The 22,117-nt window shown below is 38.3% G+C and overlaps 1 protein-coding gene across 1 annotated transcript in view; it reads right to left on the bottom strand.

Annotated features, from left to right (window-relative positions):
* Positions 1-225: 225 nt before the first annotated feature.
* kcng2 (potassium voltage-gated channel, subfamily G, member 2) overlaps positions 226-22,117 on the bottom strand; it is a 39,992-nt gene continuing 18,100 nt past the window's right edge. The window contains exon 3 of the mRNA XM_081375958.1: positions 226-2,844. Coding sequence (XP_081232084.1) covers positions 2,008-2,844 — 837 coding nt within the window. The 3' untranslated portion in view covers positions 226-2,007. The remainder of the gene's footprint in view (positions 2,845-22,117) is intronic.

The raw sequence follows: 22,117 nt of genomic DNA, 5'->3' as shown, positions 1-22,117 counted from the left end.
AGATGGTAATACCATGCTACCGAATGATTACTATAATCATATACCACATGGCAGTCCAAGGTTTTTAGTCGTGAAATTATCTTGCTTTACATTCTTGACATTATGGGTTGAGTAATTCCATCTGTCCTAATATGGAAAGTCGGTCTGGAGTTTGAGACCACTTTCCTTTCTAATTAAAAATGACATTTACAGTATATCCTACAAATCCATCACTCAAGACAATTTGAAAATAAGAAACCTTTATTTTTTTTAAAGGGTATTTCACTGTGTTTATTACAACCGGCAGATCCTGAGACTATGGCATCTAAAAGCAGAATTATACAGAAACATGTTTAAATGTGTTTTCATAAACATAGTTATTGCAAACCAGCTATATAGGAGCATAAATTAAAGTTCAATAGCCTGTTTTGAACAGTGTAACACAATGTATGCTCTTACACCAGAGAAAAGCTCATTTTACCTTAAAGGTGGATGCAAAATAAAATGTCAATCTTCACAGTCATACAGTTTTCACAGGTAGGAGCATCCATCTACCAGGTACACGAGCTTAAATAAAATTCAATCATCACTCACTCTCAAGCCATTCCAAACCCATATGATATTCTTTCTTCGGTGGAACACAAAAGGAGATGTTTAACTGAATGTTCATGCTGTTTTTTTTCCTATACAATTAAAGTGAATGGGTCAAACGCAGTTGAGCTCTCAAATCTCATTAGAACCACTGCATATATAAAAGAGCCCAGCTATTAAAAGCTGTTCAGGGAAACCTCACTTCCCTGACCTTAGACATATTTTTATTTTAAATCCTTGTTAGTTAACCCTTCTCCCATGCCAGTTAACGCTGGTTCGAATCCCACTCGGAGTGGTACAAATAGGACCAGTTAAATTGGTGCCGTGACCCGGGTGAGAGTGAGGTTTAGGCGGGTGGTAGATAGCGGTGCAGGTAAACCTCACTCCTCTAGCCTCAAGAGGCATGCTAGGGGTAGCAGCTTTTAGTGTACTTGTTAACGCGCCCACCTCCCATGCCAGTTTACACTGGATCACTACACTTTGAAATGGTGAGAGTAAGACCAGTTACATTGTTGCTGTGACCCTAATGGGTGTGAGGTTTATAAGGGTAAATATAAGGGAGGCCAGCTAGTAGATAGCTTTGCAGGTTAATCTCACTCACTTGGCCACAAGAGGCAAGCTAGGGGCAGAAGCTTTCAGCCTTTTTAGGACACCTGCCTCCTAAGCCAGTTGATGCTCGTTCAAATCCCACTCTGAAGTGGTGTGAGTAAGACCAATTACATTGGTGCCATGAACCGAATGGGTGTGAGGTTTAGGAAGGTGAATGAGTCAGCTGTGCAAGTAAACCTCACTCCCCTGGCCTCCAAATGCTGCAGTCTTTCGTGTCTTTGTTAATGGACCTGTCACCGGCAGTTCGAAAAACCAGAGTTGTGTGAGAAGGACCAGTAGTTACACATCTTCAAATGGCTTGACATGATGGTTTATGATACACACAACAACATGTTGCTTCGTGTCACTGATGTCAAACCTGGCATGACACATTTTAATTCTGAATCAAAAGTGAGATTTAAGAGCTACTAAGTAGGGGGAAAATAACTTTTGAATTTGCAGATGAATTTTGCATCTTTTCTCACACTAAGTTATCATATGGCTTCAGAAGGCTTTGAATAAGGGTGCCATGAGTCATATGGTGTTTTTTTTATTGTTTTGGAATTTATAGACCCAGTCTCCATTCACTTTGAACAGTTCCATTTGTGTTCCATGGAAGTAAGAAAGTCATGCATTTGGAACATGATGGTGAGTAAATGATGACAGAATATTCATTTTAGGGTGAACTAACTCCTTAAAGAATTGTGCTTTGGACTACAAACCAGTCCATTTTAATGTTCCTTTCCCAGTGTCTATTATTGTCAAGTCGCCTGCTTAAACAGGTACTATATATGGCCGCTCACCTGTAGCATGTCCTTTTTTTTCTTTTTTCTCAGTTAATTGTTTGCATTATGACTTTAGAGATCGCCTGACCTGTGGGACTCCTTGACTTGCCACAGCCACAGATCTGCGATGGTGCGCAGTGACTGCAGTGGTCTCTGTGATTCCATGTAACGAACTGTCAGTGTCCTGTGAATCCTCACTGTTTTGGGACTTGGTGCTGTCTTGTGAATCGGGCTTGTGCCGTGTGGCCCGACACTGTTCCGCTTTTAGTTCCAGGTAGGAGCGTGAAAAAGTGTGAAATATGGATGTGACTGGGAATGCCATGAGCAGGATTCCACTCAGGATGCTGCTGAGTGCCACCACTTGGCCAGGAATGCTGCGTGGAACCATGTCGCCGTATCCAACTGTGGTCATGGAAATAACGGCCCACCAGTAGCTCCCAGGGATACTGGTGAACTCCTGCTTGGCGCCCAACTCGCTCTCGGCCAGGAAGACCAGAGGTGAGAACAGTGCCATGGCGACGCACAGGAACAGCAGGAGCAGTCCGAACTCTCGAGTGCATCGGCGTACGGTCAACCCCAACGTCTGCAACCCCAAAGAGTGACGTGCTAAACGCATCACGTAGAAGATCCGCAGCGCTCGAAGAACTCGCAGGACCAATCCCACTTTCTCCAGGTAGTTGTTTCCTGAGCCGGTGGGACGGTCGTTTACAGACAGTGAGTCCACTATCAAAGTGATGTAATAGGGCAGGATGGCCACCACATCGATGATGTTGAGGGGTGTGCGCAAGAACACGCACTTGCTCTGTGTCTGGATGAAACGGAGCAGGAACTCCAGGGAGAACCAGCCCACACACACCGTTTCCAGCACAAAGATGTTGAAGCACCTCTGGGAGCACTCACCCTGATAGAGGAAACAAATGTTAGTTGAAGTCTGGGTTTCACATTCTGTTGAACCTCTCGAGTCATTTAGAGTCTTCGCGTGAGGGTCATTATGCAGTATATGTCTCAATATATTGGATAAATATTATACCATATATTCTAAAATAAAACAATCCTAGTTTTCCTTCATCACAGTATTAGGTAACACTTTATTTTTAGGTGAAGTATAGTTACACGTTACTACATGTACTTAGTACTTGTTGTAGTAATAACAGTAAATAATGCATCATTACAAGTAACCCTAAACCAAACCCTAACCGTAACTCTATAGTAAGTACATGTAGTTAATTAATATTAGTCAGTACTTATTTGAGTAAGTACAATGTAACTACGTCACCTTAAAATAAAGTGTATCCCAATATTCCCATTAAGTGTGACATAGGATTATATTTTAAATCATTGTGAGCTGTTTAGATTTTGTTATGTCCCTTGGTGCACTCACTTCTAACATGGAAAAACTGGCAATTCATTAAGAAATATTCCAGCTGTTTCTTCATTTTTATCCAGTTCCAACTTAAAATGTTTCAAACATGTGTTTATAGTTTTAATTGGTGATTTTATTTTATTTAAATTTAAATTTAAATGTATATATTTTTGTATACTCATTTTCAGTTTCATCCATTTAAAGGGTGGGTTTACCTAAAATTTTAATTCTGTCATCAAATACTTCCAACCAAATGTTACAAACCCACAAGACTTTAGTCATTTTCAGAATAAATATTCTAAGAGATTTCTATCCATCCATCCAAAGTCTAGATAATCAAAACTTTCAAGCTCCAAGTATAGTTCATAAAGGCATCATAGAAAAGTAACCTATTTGACTCCAGTGGTTTAATAAAAATGTAATGAAGTGATTTACATATTGATATCTTTAGTTCTTCTGAAGACAAACAAAAGTCTATCAGGTTTGGAATGACATGAGGGTTAGTAAATGACGACAGAATTTTAGGGTGAACTATCCCTTTAACTAACAAAAGCCAGTTCCATAATGACATAACCTTTACAAAGTAACGACATTTTAATGGGACAACAGCAGCACATGCATCATATTGGCAATGTATTTGATGAATTCTGTTATGTTGTGGGGTCATCTGATTTATCTCAAATTGGTTTGATTTCATGAAAATTTACCAAATTGATCTTTGTATAAGCCAACTGTCTGTCAATCGCTCTCCAAGCAATGGCTAGCACTTTGTATAACTAATCAAGTTATAATTAATTAAGTTTAAATGTCTGAGCTTGGCCAGAGCATGTTTCTGCAATTAATTTCTTAAATTATAAATGATAAAAAAAATTATAGAATTCAAAAGCTATTGCATAACTTCAGTGACTTGTAATTACTTGACAAGAGTCCACTTGAAGTCTGCAGCTGAGGTACTGCATTTAATTTAATAAATACACTTTGAAACATTCTACTTTCTAATTTGTAATCATAAAGACAAAAACAAATGTTCCATGAATACTGAAGGTTCTTAGACACCAGGCATTTTTAATAACATTTTTAACACAATGAATATACTTTGAAAAGCAGTGAAGGTCATCACTAAATGTGTGAGAGAAAATGGAACAACAGTGAATGTGCCCAGAACTGGCAACTCCCCAGTGTCAGGACAAAAAGAAAATGAACCCCCTGGTGTTAATTGGTCAATTTAGACTCCCAAAATATATATACTGTATTGAATTTTTACAAATTTGAACTTCACTGGAATGAGGCACCGCGGAGGCACTTGCTATGTGATTAAAAAAAATCGTGGACTTGATTCGAAAAAGCTAAATGATTGTAAAAAATAAATAAATTGTCACATTCGCGGTTAAAAATTACCGGAAATGACTGCCACAATGCAAAAATAAAGCACACAGCAGTAAAGGGGTGAAAATATAAAACATAAAAAGTGCAAAACAGACACACCCACTCTGGTATACACACTTATACTGTACACACACACACACACACGCACACAGACAGAAGTTTGAGACTATTTACCAGTAAGATGATCCAGAAGAGGTTGAAATCAGATCAAAACCAGATAAATCGAGTTCTGATTAAGGATTCCTGTTCATTTTTGTTAAATTTTTTATTGAATTTTGATGTTTGAATTAAATTATGGGTAACAAAAAGCTTCATATTCTGGTTTGAATGTAATCATGATGCAAAAAAAACCCACTTCAAATCAAGATTTCAAAAAATCGAAACTCTGCCAAAAAAACTAGTTTTTGATTATCTCTGAATATATATTTAAATGCAAAACTCAATAAAAGTAAGTTATTATGTCTGAATACACTATTCTCAGTAACTTGGAATACATAGCCCTCTTTATATACTAGGGATTTACAAGCCTGCTTCAATTGCACTGATTGGACTGTTTTTGAAGCTGCATGCTGACACTGGATGAGCTCACAGATTCTGTCACATCATACATCAGTTTCTGTAAGGATATGTGCATTCCTACCAGGACTTACTTAAAATACAAAAACGACAAACCATTTGTTCTCAGCAAAACTCAGACAGCTTCGCCAGTTCAAAGAAGATGCCTAGGAATGGGGAGAAAATCTTGTACAATCAAGCCAAAAACACACTGACAAAAGAGATTTATGGTCTAAAAATCTGGAAAACAGGTTTTCAGCCAGCGACCCTGTGCCAGTGTGGAAAGGCCTGAAAGACGTCACAAACTACAAGACAATGTCCCCAAATTCTGTAGGGAATCAACAACTGGCCGGCGACCTGAATGATTTCTACTGCAGATTTGAAAATCCCAGTCTCTCACCTTCCACCCACTCTGATGGTCTCTCTGCACAACCATCAACACCTCCAGCAACCCCTCCCCCCCTCTTGCACTTCAGATCAGTGAAGAGAATGTACATCGGGTCTTCAGGAAACAGAAGACAAGGAAAGCACCAGGCCCAGACTGTGTCTGACCAGCCTGTCTAAAAACCTGTGCTGTCCAGCTGGCTTTCATCTTCTCGCAGATCTTCAACAGATCACTGGAGCTGTGCGACGTCCCTTCCTGCTTCAAACACTCCACCATTATCCCAAACCCCCCAAATAACGGGACTTAATGACTACAGACCTGTCAATCTAGTGGTAATTTGAAAGACTGGTGCTGGGACCCTTGCTAGTTTGCTCGAGAAAAAAGGGCAGGGGATGATGCAGTGAACATAGGACTGCATTATATCCCGCAACATTTGGACAAACAAGGGACTTATGCGAGGATTCCATTTGTGGACTTCAGCTCGGCCTTCAACACTATCATCCCAGGACTCCTCCAGACTAAGGCTCTGTTTCCAACTTTCATTAAGATACGTTTTGGTCAATCGGTACACAAGTAGACAAGGGATACACATACCCGTTTACACCTGGTATTTTAATCTGTCTCTTTTGTCCACTTTCAACTACTTTTGTCCTGATTTCTTTGAGGGGACGGTCTATGGGCGGATAAAATGTTGTTGTTTTTTCAGATCTTTCGATCTAATGGACAAAATAAGCTTGTGCAATTTATATATGAACGTGCCCGGAGACGACGAAAAAAACACAGAGAGCATTAGCTTTAGTTTCTGCTCTGATAGCCGCAAGACCAGCCGAACGCGATGAGTGCGTGTTAGAAATCAGGAATGATGAGACAACATTGTCCATGGTACGTTTTCCGTCTTCAAACCAAACTTGGGTCTTTAGCTGACAAAGTTTAAATCCCGTCAGGCTAGTGCACTTCCCATAATGTTTACACGTTAGGTCAGTAGGCGGTCTTGTGACTGTTCGAACGCATTTGACCACATGAGTGTTTCCACTAAGAAAGCAATCCAGTCGAATGTGTTTTCGACAACCTCAGGAAGTGGTCGAAAGTGGACAAGCTCAAAACATCTCGTTTACACCTGTATTTAACGTCGTCCACTTGTGATCCGATCGACCAAAACGAATCTTAATACCAGGTGTAAACAGGGCCTAAGTTAGCCCAGCTCTCTGTTCCTATAGTAGCTCTATTTGTCAGTAGATCACCAGCTTTCTGACAGACAGGCAACAGCTAGTGAGAATGGGGAAATTCACATCCAACACCTGCACAATCAGCACTGGTGCCTCGCAGCCTCGCAGGGATGTGTGCTTTCCCCACTGCTCTTCCCCCTGCACATGAACACGACAGCTGGCTGTCTGGAGCAGTCATTACAACCTTGAGCTGAACACGCTCAAAACAGTGGAGATGATTTTAGCATTACCCTCACCATGGCCGTAACCAGGGTTTGAAAATTAGTGAGGTCCGGGGTGAGGTGCAGGGCCGGATTAAGAATTCGGAGGCCCCTGGGCACAATGTGTTGTAGGCCCCCCTTAGGCAGGCCAAATGTATAGTTTGTCGAAGGATATTTGAATTTTGCATTAACAGTTTTAGTTTACTGACTTAAAAGGAACTTTGTTGTACTATGCTGGAGTAAATTTCATAAATGATCGTTCTTTCCCATAGGATTTTGTAAAACTATGATGGGTGGACCTCTGTCCCTCTAGGGGGGTTCGGGGGCATGCTCCCCCGTAAGAAAATTTTGTACATTTTAAGGCTAAATGCATCAATCTGGTGCTCTTTGAGAGCTCAAAATTAAGAGCTTCAACGGGCTTCAACCCATGAACTGTGCAAAAAGAAAAAACATTGACTTGTACCTGGACATTAAAGGGGGCTCAAACTTATTTTTTAGTTATGATATAGAGTTTGTCTACATTACATTATCACTGGTGTTTTAGTATGCCAAACAATTAGTGATATATATATATATATATATATATATATATATATATATATATTATATGTATATATATATATACTGTATAAGAATATGACACATAGGCCTACTGATGATGAATAAAGTATAAGGCTATTAAATAGCAGTTCCAAAATAGTTTTTGTAAATACAAATAAGTTGGTATGTCAGACCACAATCATTTAGAAATATAGTGCAAAAACACAGTGAAAATAAGTGGCATTTTTGGGTTAAGGAAACAACAGTAACCATGGTAAATACACAATACTAACATGAGCTGTTAATGAACATGACCACTGATCCTGATGAATAGAATGAAAATTGAATGAACATAAACCTGCATGTAAATCATTCCAAACATGAAGTAAGTTGCGGAATTTATTGGCACTTTTTGGTAATTTCATGACTTACAAATTGACATCAACTACGATGTTGTTGCATCATGCTTGTAGTTTCTTTTGCGCTTTATTTATAATAAAGTGACATAAAGCGCTCTGCCGCATTTGCGCGTGTAATTGAAGAGGACGCGCAACGAGACTGACGGGACAGGAAAGTACGTTTTTTTTAGGTGAGAGACTTTTTATTTCGTAACAAGTTACAAATAACGTTAGAATAATGATACAGATCTGTATTATGCTATTGTTTTTGATAGTGTTGTAGCCTACATTTCTTACAGATAATCATGATCATTGCGTTTGTCTTACCGAATTTGGTATCTTCCTGTCAGCAATTACAGTTTGTCTAAGCTTCTTCTTTTTATTAATGCCACGAAAAACATTAAAAAAAAAACAAAAAAATAATAATAATGAGAAAAAAGTTCAAAGCTTGTGTTTTGGAAAAGAAAATTAATATATCACTAGCCCTAACATTCAACTTTCCACTTTATTAACGTCCTAAAGTGTCACAATAAATGGGAAAAACGAGTCCAAAAGACGTATAATAGGTGGATCTGGCAACACAGAGGCTGCACCCGCGCCCTCACTCACAACCATAGACTGTAAGCTCACAACGCGCTCTCAAGCCCCGTTCACTGTTCCTTCTCTCAGCGACATGAATTGCAAACACACATATGACGTAGCTTAAACGGCTAATTAATCATTCAGAGAGCTTGAAATTTTATTTTTGAATATAAAAAAATGACCGAGGTCCGGACCTCGGTGACCTCATAGCTGGCTACGGCCATGACCCTCACTCACCATCATGAACAGCACTGTGGAAGCAGTGGAGTCATTTAGGTTGCTGGGCTCCACCATCTCTCAGGACCTGAAATGGGACAATCATATTTGCTCTATTGCAAAAAAGGCCCAGCAGAGACTGTACTTCCTTCGCCAGGTGAAGAAGTTCAACTTGCCACAGGAGTTGCTGATGCAGTTCTACTCTGCAGTCACTGAGTCTGTCTTCTGCACTTCCATAACTGTCTGGTTTGGCTCAGCTACAAAATCAGAGGATTATTGGTGCTCCCCTGCCCACCTTCAAAGAAATGTATACATCCAGAGTGAGGAAAAGGGCTCAGAAAATCACTCTGGATCCCTCACATCCAAGTCACTTTCTCTTTGAACTGTTGCCATCCGGTCGACGCTACAGCGCACAGAAGAGCACAAGAAGAGTTGTTCCCCCAGGCAATTTACATATAAAATGTGTTTTTAACATAATTTTACAAATATTTTATATAGAAATAAATGGTCCATAATTGAAAAATAAATATTGTTTCATAACACAAAATCCCCTCAAAATAACAGATATTAAAGAAAAAACATTGAAACTGAAACATTGTTGACCGCGAACAACACAAGTGTGACTCCCAAATGAACAATACCGGAGGGTTTAGGTATCTCTAAAGGAGTTACAATTCTACAACTGGTCATGAAGCAATAATACACATGCACAGAAATCTAGCCTGAATAGACGGCTAGAGAGAGGAAAAGCTTTAAGCCTTAAATTTGCCCAAAGGCATCTTATGCCACAATTTAGATTAGTCTGTCTTCAGTGCTACATGCTAAGACACACAACACAATAGACTGAGAACACCCCCTCAATGAAGAGCAGTGCTGGCACACATGCCTCTATGCGGCAGGACAGAAAAATGGGGGGAAATTGTAGAGGGAGGCTTAAAAGCATGAACGTCAGTGATCTGGAATGGCCCAGAAAATGACCGGTTGAGCAACAGTGGAATGACGTTATAACCTTATAACTTACCCAAATTACTGCCAGTTTCCATTTTCAAGTATTAATATAAAGTGGCCACATAAATGTGGAGACTTTTTGGATATTTAAAATATCTAAATGTCATTGCATTAAATACAAAATATCAAATCAAATGTCATCTGCAAACAAATGCTGTTAACATTACTTGTCACTTTCGGAGCGATTTTAAGATGACTTCTAATCAGCTGGTGTGTAGGCGATTTTAAGTGGATGTATTAGATCAGGTTACCTCAACTTGCTTGTGGTATTTTTTGCAAACAGGTTTGAAATTTTTGTTATATAATGCATTTCTATGTGTTATATAATCCAAATTCATGCATTTTAAAATGTGGCTTTAAGGGATAATTCACCCAGAAATGAAGTCTGTAATTTGCTCACTCTCAGGTCTTTTTGACTTTCCCATTCCTGTTGAACACTAAATAAGATATTTAGATTTGTTTTCCCCCATATGGAAGTAAATGGGGTCCAAATTTATTTAGATGAGTTATCTCAAGTCTTGCCTGTTTCGTGTGGTGCTTTTATTACCACTATCTCTTTTTTGGTGCTATAAATGAAGGCACAAAAGTACATACAATTCATGTGGATATAAACATTTATTGTAGAGTACGGATTGTAGTCATTTTAGATTATTATATGTCAAAAATTGGTAAATATTCTCATGGTTTTATTTTCTAAAACCATGCATATTTATTAAAGCCATCACAGCTACAGAATCATCAGTCTAGATGTATATAGCTAACACTGATATCAGAACTCTGTCTCGATTTTTTAAATAATGATTAAATATTTAATCATTAATAATGTTAAAGTTACAGAGTATCATAATCTGATGTCTATTTTATAATGCTAATTAACAGAAATGCATATGCCACATGTGCGACCAACCCTTAGCTATTGAATAACTTATTCATATGTTATTACTGACACAGATACTGCAAACTGATTAGTATATCAAACTGACATTTCTGCTTAATGGGCATGTCAAGAATTACACAGCAGACCTTAAAGTCATACTTGAGCTGTTTGACGCATGATGCTGTTTCTGAGGGAACAGACTTGTACAATCCTGCAGGCCATGTTTAATTACAAATTACTCTGGGGAAAAAAATAATCAATCCACTCTGAAGCCCTGAATGAAATGTATTAATGAGCTTCATCCAGACAAATATGTTTTCCCGTCACAGATTAGGCAGGCAGTTAGAAAACTATTTCTAATTTATAAAAGGTTTCATTTTCCTTACGAGCCCTGCATGATCCCCAGCTTCCTCTGAAACAATCAGGTTTTGCATGCAGTTAATGAACTGCATTAATATTTAAAGGTATAATTAAATGTGATTATTGCCTAATAATGAAAGAGTTGATGAAGAGAATGTTCTAGTTGTTATTCGTGGAGTTTTCCCAAGGTTAAGTGCATAGTTTAAATTTGCCATATTTATTCCTCCAATATGACATTTTCTGTGGAACACAAAATGAGATTCTTAGCAGAACGTCCATGTTACTTGTTTCCATACAATGAACGTGAATAACTGGATCTTTCAAGTACTAAAATGGACCCAAAAAAAGCACAATGAAAGCATCATGAAAGTCCATATGACAATATTTCAAGTCTTCTGAAGCCATGGCTTTGAGTGGGAATCAGACTGAAATTTGAGTCTACAATCTTGAAAGCTTCATGTGGTCACCATTCACTTTCATTGTGTGAAAAAGAGCAACAGAACAAACATTCTTCTGGCTAACTTTATGTTCCACAAAAGAAAGTCAAAGAAAGTTTGGTGGGGTGGTTAAATTATGATAATATTTATTTTGTGGGCAAACTATAGATACTACATAAGCAGCCTTCACTGAAAAAAACGAGTAAAATGTACTTTAAAAATATGCGTGCAAAAACTTGACAAAGAAAAATTTATTAAATTTCACATATGGAATTAAGGTAACTCTACTTAACAAAGTTAAGTAAAATTAACAAAGAAAATAAGTCATTTTAACTTGGCAGTAAAAGTTTGAGTAATATCTATTTAGTTTGAGTTTCCTTTGCAATATATTTCACTTAAACAATATTAAATTGAATAAAACCACACTTTTAAAGTATATTCTTTACTTAGAAATATCTAAGCAGAGAACTCAATACTTGGTACACAATGATGGTAACATTTGATAAAACATTTTTGTGTATGAATGTGTCATTTTGAGCAGAAAATTAACTCCAAATGTCACAAAATGGCAAGTTATTAATCCTAACAACAAAAGCAATGATAAAACGGTGTAAATGCAACTGGAAAAAAAGTGAAAAAACAACCTTAATAATTATTCAAGGCCCAGTGCATGATGGGAACACCAGTATCAGAAAAGTTGAGTAATTTTACTTAATTTTATAATGTTGATATTTATGCTTTTATTTCTATACGCTTGAATTGAGTTATAATATAGTTTTTTTTTATTATTCTTGCCTGAGCTAACTTTTTCATGTAGAAATTCCATTGTTTTTTTCTGTAGTATTTACTTCACCACAAAATCATTTTTATCAGTGTTGGCAAGGCATGGATAAGTTTTACTGTACATATGTGCATGTATGTAGGTTATGTATGTTTATATGAATGTTCTCATACAGTATAAACAGCTTTTACTCTGAGTTTCCTCCAGGCACATTTCGCACGGAATTTGGAAACAGAAATCTGTAATTCAATGTGTATGTGTGTTTCTTATATTTAGGGCCCAAGCCCTGAAAGGGCGAAGGCCCTATTGTTTTCGTAAGGATTATTAGGGCCCAAGCCCTGAAAGGGCGAAGGCCCTATTGTTTCCGTAAGGATTTTTTTTTTTTTTCTTCATTATTTTTTTTTTTGCCTTTTTGACACTTTTGGGGCCCTTAACATGCTCAAAAACTCTTGAAATTTTGCACACACGTCAGAACCCGCGGCCATCAGGGCCGGGCTGAAGCTGGTACTGGGGCGTGGCAGGGGGGCTCGACGGCGCCCCCTGGAATGGGGTCCGAAAACTTGGTCCATAAATCAAACACGCTTGCATGTAATAATATGAAACTCAGTACACATATAGATCTCATCGGGCCGAACAACTTTCGTGCTCTAAGTTTTACAAAAGCCCAACAGGAAGTCGGTTATTATACGTTGTTTGGAAAACGCATACAATGGAATGTGAAATACTCCTCCTAGGGATTTCATCCGATCGCCACCAAACTCGGTGAGAATAAAGTCAAGACATTGAGGATGAATTCTTGCGAACAGATTTTTGATATCTCGAACGGTTTGGCCGTGGCGAGGAAACGAATTTATGGCGAATAATGGGACACAGGAAGTGTGTTATAACTTCTGCATACATTATCTGATCTTGATGAAACTTCAGCAGTGTATTCGTTGTAAGAGGCCGATCACATGGATGTGACTATTGTGAGTCAAAGTTATAGCGCCACCAACTGGCAGCAGGAAGTGTGTCACTTTCAAAATGCTTTGAAGTCCCCCTCTTACTTTTACCCGATTTGCTTCAAACTTTATGTGTATAATGTAAACACACGGCAGATGTAGACCTGTGAAAGGATTATTGATATCTTAGATACTGTTGCCGTGGCAACGCATCAAATTTTAATATTCTTTTCGGATGCGTTTGAAACTCTTAGCATGCTTGAAATTGGATGAAACTCGACAGACACATAACACTTATTAGCCAGTAGACATGTCAAAAATGTTTCAGAAACGGGCGTGGCAGGGGGGCTCAACGGCGCCCCCTTAAACGGGGTCTGAAAACTTGGCCCATATATCAAACACGCTTGCATGAATTAATATGAAATTCGGTACACATATAGATCTCATCGGGCCAAACAACTTTTCCCCGGTCAAGTTTTACACCAGCCCAACAGGAAGTCGGCTATTATGGGTTGTTTGGAGAATGCTTGCTGTGGAATGTGAAATACTCCTCCTAGAAAATTCATCCCATCCCCACCAAACTCGGTGTGCATGAAGTCAAGACTTTGAGGATGCAAAATTGCGGACGGATTTTTGATATCTCGAACGGTTTGGCCGTGGCGAGGAAACGAATTTATGGCGAGAAAAGAGAGACACGAAGTGTTATAACTTCTGCACACATTAACTGATCTTGATGAAACTTCAGTAGTGTGTTCGTGGTAAGAGGCCAGTCAGATGGATGTAACTATTGTGAGTCAAAGTTATAGCGCCACCAACTGGCAACAATAACTGTGACACTTTCAAAATGCTTTTGGCAAAATGGGGGGTTACTTTTACCCACAGTTACAAAAATCAGTACATATATTGGTCTCATCGAGCCGGACAAGTTTCTATTTTACAGTCATTAGCTCTGACCAACAGGAAGTCAGATATTTTGGTTTGAATGTGAATTTATTTGCAAAATCGGCCTCTGAATTTTATATATATATATATATTTTAAAGTGACAAGACAGAGAATATTACTTGTCCGACATGTATTATGATGTATTACGACACTTGTTCCAAATGTTTTACATTACATTTATATATATAAATATATATATATATATATAATATATATATATATATATATATATATATATATATATATATATATATAAAAATATAGCTGCGAGCAGCGATGGAGGGCCCAAGCCGGTGACACCGCCACCCGGTGCCTTTAGTGCAACTAAATGCACCAGGGTGGCGGTGCCACCGGCTTGGGCCCGCAATCGCTGCTCGCAGCTATATTTTTTTTTTTCTTTTTCTTTTTTTTCTTCATTATTTTTTTTTTTTGCCTTTTTGCCACTTTTGGGGCCCTTAACATGCTCAAAAACTCTTGAAACTTTGTACACAGGTCAGAACCCGCGGCCATCAGGGCCGGACTGAAGCTGGTACCTGGGCGTGGCAGGGGGGCTCGACAGCGCCCCCTGGAATGGGGTCCGAAACCTTGGTCCATATATCAAACACGCTTGCATGTAATAATATGAAACTCAGTACACATATAGATCTCATCGGGCCGCACAACTTTCGTGCTCTGAGTTTTACAAAAGCCCAACAGGAAGTCGGTTATTATACGTTGTTTGAAAAACGCATACAGTGGAATGTGAAATACTCCTCCTAGGGAATTCATCCGATCGCCGCCAAACTCAGTGAGAATAAAGTCAAGACATTGAGGATGAATTCTTGCGAACAGATTTTTGATATCTCGAACGGTTTGGCCGTGGCGAGGAAACGAATTTATGGCGAATAATGGGACACAGGAAGTGTGTTATAACTTCTGCATACATTATCTGATCTTGATGAAACTTCAGCAGTGTATTCGTTGTAAGAGGCCGATCACATGGATGTGACCTTTATGAGTCAAAGTTATAGCGCCACCAACTGGCAACAGGAAGTGTGTCACTTTCAAAATGCTTTGAAATCACTTTCTTATTTTTACCCGATTTGCTTCAAACTTTATGTGTATAATGTAGACACCCGGCAGATGTAGACCTGTGAAAGGATTATTGATATCTTAGATACTGTTGCCGTGGCAACGCATCAAACTTTAATATTCTTTTCGGATTCTTTTGAGACTCTTCACATGCTTGAAAATGCATGAAACTCAAAAGACACATCACATTTATTATCCAGTAGACATGTGCAAAGTTTCAGAAACGGGCGTGGTGGAATGGCTCAGTAGCGCCACCTTTAGTCAAAAATGGGGGCTTAGTTTTTCATAGAATTACAAAACTTGGTATGTATATTGTTCTCATCAAACCGGACAACTTTCTAATTTACAGTCATAACCTCAGACCCACAGGAAGTCAGATATTTTGGTTTGAATGTGGATTTTCTGGAGAATTTTCTCTCTCTCTCTCTCTCTGTCTCTCTGTGTGTGTGTGTGGAGGGGGTGGGGGGGATTTGTCTATTCCATTTAATCTTTGTTTTTCAAGGTTTCAGGGGCTTTTGGGGCCCTTAAAATGCTCAAAAACTCTTGAAACTTTGCACACAGGTCAGAGCCCACGGTCATCAGGGCCGGGCTGAAGCTGGTACCCGGCGTGGCAGGGGGGCTCAACAGCACCCCCTTGAACACGGTCTGAAAACTTGGTCCATATATCAAAAACTCTTGCATGAATTAATATGAAACTCGGTACACATATAGATCTCATCGGGCCGAACAACTTCCGCACTCTAAATTATTAGCTCAGCCCAACAGGAAGTCTGCTATTATGGGTTGTTTGAAAAACGCATGCTGTGGAATTTGATGTACTCCTCCTAGAGAATTCATCCACTCGCCTCCAAACTCGGTCAGCATGAAGTCAACACATTGAGGATGCTAAATTGCGGATGGATTTTTGATATCTCGAACGGTTTGGCCGTGGCGAGGAAACTAATTTATGAAATTAATTTATTAAAGAGAAACACGAAGTGTTATAACTTCTGCATACATTAACTGATCTTGATGAAACTTCAGCAGTGTGTTCGTTTTCAGAGGCCGGTCAGATTGATGTGACTATTGTGAGTCAAAGTTATAGCGCCACCAACTGGCAGCAGGAAGTGTGTCACTTTCAAAATTCTTTGAAGTCACCCTCTTATGTTTACCCGATTTGCTTCAAACTTTATGTGTATAATGTAGACACACGGCAGATGTAGACCTGTGAAAGGATTATTGATATTTTAGATACTGTTGCCGTGGCAACGCATCAAACTTTAATATTCTTTTCGGATGCGTTTGAGACTCTTAGCATGCTTGAAATTGGATAAAACTCGACAGATACATCACATTTATTAGCCAGTAGACATGTGAAAAGTTTCAGAAACGGGCGTGGCTGGGGGGCTCAACAGCGCCCCCTTGAACGGGGTCTGAAAACTTGGTCCATATATCAAACACGCTTGCATGAATTAATATGAAACTCGGTACACATATAGATCTCATCGGGCCGAACAACTTTCCCTCTGTCAAGTTTCACGCCAGCCCAACAGGAAGTCGGCTATTATGGGTTGTTTGGAAAACGCTTGCTGTTGAATGTGAAATACTCCTCCTAGAAAATTCATCCCATCCCCACCAAACTCGGTGTGCATGAAGTCAAGACATTGAGGATGCTAAATTGCGGACGGATTTTTGATATCTCGAACGGTTTGGCCGTGGCGAGGAAACGAATTTATGGCGCAAAAAGAGAGACACGAAGTGTTATAACTTCTGCACACATTAACTGATCTTGATGAAACTTCAGCAGTGTGTTCGTGGTAAGAGGCCGGTCAGATGGATGCAACTATTGTGAGTCAAAGTTATAGCGCCACCAACTGGCAACAGGAACTGTGTCACTTTCAAAATGCTTTTGACAAAATGGGGGTGGTTACTTTTACCCACAGTTACAAAAATCAGTACATATATTGGTCTCATCGAGCCGGACAAGTTTCTAATTTACAGTCATTAGCTCTGACCAACAGGAAGTCAGATATTTTGGTTTGAATGTGGATTTATTTGCAAAATCGGCCTCTGAATTTTATATATATATATATTTTAAAGTGACAAGACAGAGAATATTACTTGTCCGATATATATATATATATATATATATATATATATATATATATATATATATTACATTTATATATATTACATTTATATATATATATATATATATATATATATATATATATATATATATATATATATATATATATATATATATATAAATATAGCTGCGAGCAGCGATGGAGGGCCCAAGCCGGTGACACCGCCACCCCGGTGCCTTTAGTGCAACTAAATGCACCAGGGTGGCGGTGCCACCGGCTTGGGCCCGCAATCGCTGCTCGCAGCTATATTTTCCATTTGTATTTACAAGCTATGAAATGAATTTTACATTGTGTTCTGTCCAAAGATATTATGTTGAAAATAAATTATGGACCCTAAATTATGGGGATAAAATGTACTCACAAAGATGGCTATATCCGAAATCCTTGTCCTTGTCCCCATGAGGAAAACAGCACATAACTCATACTACGTGATGTGTTTTGAAAATGTAAAAATGCAGAAATTTTTCTGTGATGGGTAGGGAGAGGGTTGGGGGACAAAATATACAATTTCTACAGAATAAAAATCATTATTGTATGGAAAGTCCACATAAAACATGAAAACAGAGTGCGTGTTTTGTGTGCGTGTGTGTGTAACAGAGTAAATTCATTTACAATCCATTAGGTCAATTCTCTGAAATGCTCTTATGTTGTGGTTTTATTGTTTTGCTTTGATGGGAAGCTTTTTGGATGAGTGCTAGGGCTTGTTTTTCCTCTATTGAGCAGTAATTCAAATTAAAACCAGACAATTACCCATTTGAGCGAACACAGAGCCCTGATCCACGCTAAGCTCAAGACATGGCTTCATCAGGATGAGCTGCCATCATTCAACATGACTGATCGGATACACGCTGATCCAGCATTTTCCCTAACAAATAGAGGGAAAGAGGCCTGTAATGCATTTCATCAATATTATTTAGCATATGTTCAGTTAATTGACTTCGCTGAGAGATTTACTAGCTCATTTGTCCCCCATACAATAACATAGTTGTGCATCATAATCACAGAAAGTTTGCCTAACCAGGTACCAGAATAACTACATTTAATGCTCATTAACCTATTGAGAAATTCACTAGAATGCCACCGTCAAGACATTGAAAATTGCAATCTACATAAGCAACACCGGGGCTAGTTGTCACTAGTTCAAAACTGTCTAAATGAAAATAATTTATGTGAATTCTGTCCTCTTAACTAAAATTAACTAAAAATATATTTTTGCTATAGCTGTTGGTTATAAGCACATATGACAAAACTGACATACATTCAGACAACAGTCAACTTTATAATGAAGGTCAATTTTATGAACTTCTAAGGATTTTTTATATAAATATCAGGTTTGGGTAAGTTGTCAAATGTGTTTTAATATAATTTATTCAAATTTTATAATAAATTATATTTTTTCTGTTTTATAACATAAACAAATTCTAGATAATTAACAATTATATATTTAATATAATTTAAATACAGGCTTATAATACTTTTCATATTAAAACTTTTAACTTTTAAATCTGTCTGTGGTTTCTCTTGTGACAATTTACCCTGTTACAGGTTGACATTTTTTAAATAACCTGTAACTTTTTCTTTGGTTATAGTTATTATTATTATTTTTTTTAGGTATCTGTCTACAAAACAAAAAGAGAAATATTCACTGGAGTAAAGGTCCCAGTACCACCCACACGTCAGTTAACTGTGTTGTAAGACAGTAACAATGAATCAAGTGCAGTTTTATTAAGAGTAGGCTATTATTTTTTAGTAGAAGTAAGAGCCTGTCCCTGCAGTGTTTTAATAACTGTTATTCACCATACAGCGGAAACAATCACATGACCCTCTCATTCCCCACGCTTTCTGAAGCCTGTCAACTACAGAATTCAAAGAGCTGCCTGCTAACAGCTTCTTTGAATTTCATTTCCAAATTTCAAGTGAATATGCACACTGCCTTTGCTTTTAATTTGTTATGAATAAAGACTTTTTGCATCAATTGAACTCTGTCATCTAACTTGTCAGTGTGTAGCTGTACCCTGATTTCTGAAAGTCTGCATTCGTGTGGATATGAAGTAGAGATGCTTCCCTGTGCTGGCAGTCCATGTGTATTCTAGTAACCTCTAGGATAATCAGTTCATAAAAAGATAACTGAAGTCAGTTTTTGTAATTAATTTAGCAGCCCTATCCCTATTGAAGAACATAAACCTAAACATAAAAAGAACACACATCCCTTTTTCACAAGGGATGCCTCGGTCAAAAGAGATTTCCTGAAAAGGTCACAGAACTGTCTGCCAACAGTGTGAAAATGGGATAAATCCAACCAAAATTCAGAAAAAACACCAGGGTAACATCTAAGGATAGGCTATATGACTCTCTTGCATAGAGCTTATTCACAGCAGCGCCATCTTTGAACAGGAATGAAAGCATGGCTGTGAGGGATAGATTTGGATTGTTCTGATGACGAAACACTGCAGAAATATCTTTCCAAGAAATTTCAGTAGACAAAAAAATCCAGAGAACATGAGCTGTGGAAAATTATAAGTGATCTAGTAGCTTTATACAAGCTTTTTACAGCGGATGCCATTGAAAACACAGTCTATCCCTCACAGTCTCACTTCCTTTCATACATGTCACGGCGCTGCTCTGAATAAGGTCTATTGGCTAAGGTTAGTGTTTACCAGTCCACTATCAGACAAACATTGAATGTGAATTGTGTGCATGGCAGGATGGCAAGGAGGAAGCCAATGTTCTCCAAAAACAACATGGCTCCCATCTAAAGTTTGTCAGAGAACCAGAAGACTGTTGGATGAATGTTTTTTTGCACAAATTAGTCCAAAATAACACTTCTTAGTTTAAACAAGACATTTGCATTTAGTGAAAACCAAACTCAACTTTAAAGGATACTGGAAACAGCAACATAAAAGTGTCAAAAAAGACAAATATTGTTATTATAACTTATTTAATGGTCCCAAACTAAATTATCTCCAAAAGCAATATTCTGAAATGCTTGGACAATACAATGACAATCAACTTTCCAAGATTCTTGCCATTTTGAAAGGCAATGCCATGTAAATTTGTTTAGTAAATCTAGTTACAAAGCTCTGGATAATCTAGTTTTAACTGTGTTTCCTAAATTGATCAAAGTGGTCAAACAAATACAATGTGCTGCTGGTGAGATTGAATTTATAATTGTTTAATTTAAATGTTGTATCAAATTCACAATTATAAAAAATAGCACAGTTTCACAATAAGTCTATTTGACTGTCCTGATCTGCTTAGGTATTGTTTGATGTGGTTGCGTAACTGTTCTCAGGATGAGATGCATTCTGTCCATCATCACCTTTTTATTTCCTTCTAAATCGGGTAGCAATTCGGCAATCATCTTTGACTTTCTCTCCTTCTCTTAGTCAGGGTCAAATGTTTCCAGTGCTCTCCTGTCTGAGTGTGTGGGCACGTCTGAGTGCTTCAACTGGATTTTGGTGCTCCAATCCAACAGTACACAATTGGCCTGTCCTATAGTTGCCGACGGCTTTGATATATTAACTGTAAAACCCTATACAGATGAGTGACTTTTGAGTAATTTTGTCATCTAGCTTTAATGATATTATCAATATTTTTCCATTTTCACCATACATGACTGCTTCACTTGTGTCATTCTGTCAATATTCATTTAGAATCACATGAGATCAGAATGTTTTGTGAGACCTTCTGTCCTCCTTTCTCCCACTGGACCCTCTAGCTCAGTCCCAGCAGCTGCTAGACATCATAACTCAGGGTCAAGTGCTCTGTTAGATGCTAAACAGACTGACAACTATGATGTTGCCCTCTTCTCTTTGTCAGAGCTTGTTCAGGATCTCAGAGGGGCATTTGAGCTGATGGATGGGACCAGTTGCCTGTGGTATAAATGTGTGTGTGTAAGAGTATGAGTGGAAAATCATTCTTTTTGTCAATAACTGTTTCAGTCTTAAAGTCCCAATGAAATCAAAATTGACCCTATTTACTTTGTTAGCGCATATTACTAGTCTTGTGGTGAACAATTAATCCGTGCAAGTAAATATAAAAAAAAAAAAAACATTTTTTTACCATGGTGATCTTTAATCAAAATCTGAAAAGTTACTTCCGGGTCTGGAATGGCGTCTTTTTCTGATGACGTAGGTTTGATGGCTTGGTTTGAAAACGCTTAACCACTCCCCTCAAACCGTTAGTCTGCTATGAGCAGAGATGGAGAGGAGGAGCGCTAGAGTAAAACCCTGCCCTCTGTTCAATATTCCGTTTCACTTGGAAATACGTCATAACACTGGAGAAAAGTCGTTTGCAACTTCCGGTTCACGAGGACTTTAAAGTCCCGCTGTAGTCAATAATTGTATCCCTTAAAACTCATCAAAATGACATATTTAAAAGTTTTTCGCTGTGAAACAATGTCTTCATGCCTTAAAATAGCTTGAATGTAACTCTACACCCTTGCTTCATTTAGTAAATGCGGATTCATGAATATGCAAATTAGCCCCGCCTCCACTCGCTCACACCAGCTCACAGATTCACTCGGCCAACTTACTGAGGTAAACCCTGCACAATGGTATTGCTCTATACAACGTCGGACACATAACAGTATGATGATTAATTCAATTAATATGATTAGCCTTTTCTTGACTATGTTATCAAACAGCTAATGATGTGTTGCTAATGTCACACAACCATGTTCCCGTTCGCTATCTCAGTCTGGCAGTTGTCTTCTAACAATCATCACAAACGCTTTGAATAACACGTTCACTGCGGTTTTATGTAGAAAATACTCAG

The sequence above is a fragment of the Scardinius erythrophthalmus genome (assembly GCF_964197995.2).
Source record: "Scardinius erythrophthalmus genome assembly, chromosome: 10".
Lineage (NCBI taxonomy): Eukaryota > Metazoa > Chordata > Actinopteri > Cypriniformes > Leuciscidae > Scardinius > Scardinius erythrophthalmus.
The sequence above is the reverse complement of the archived record's forward strand: the minus strand, read 5'-3'. Positions and strand labels throughout refer to the sequence as shown.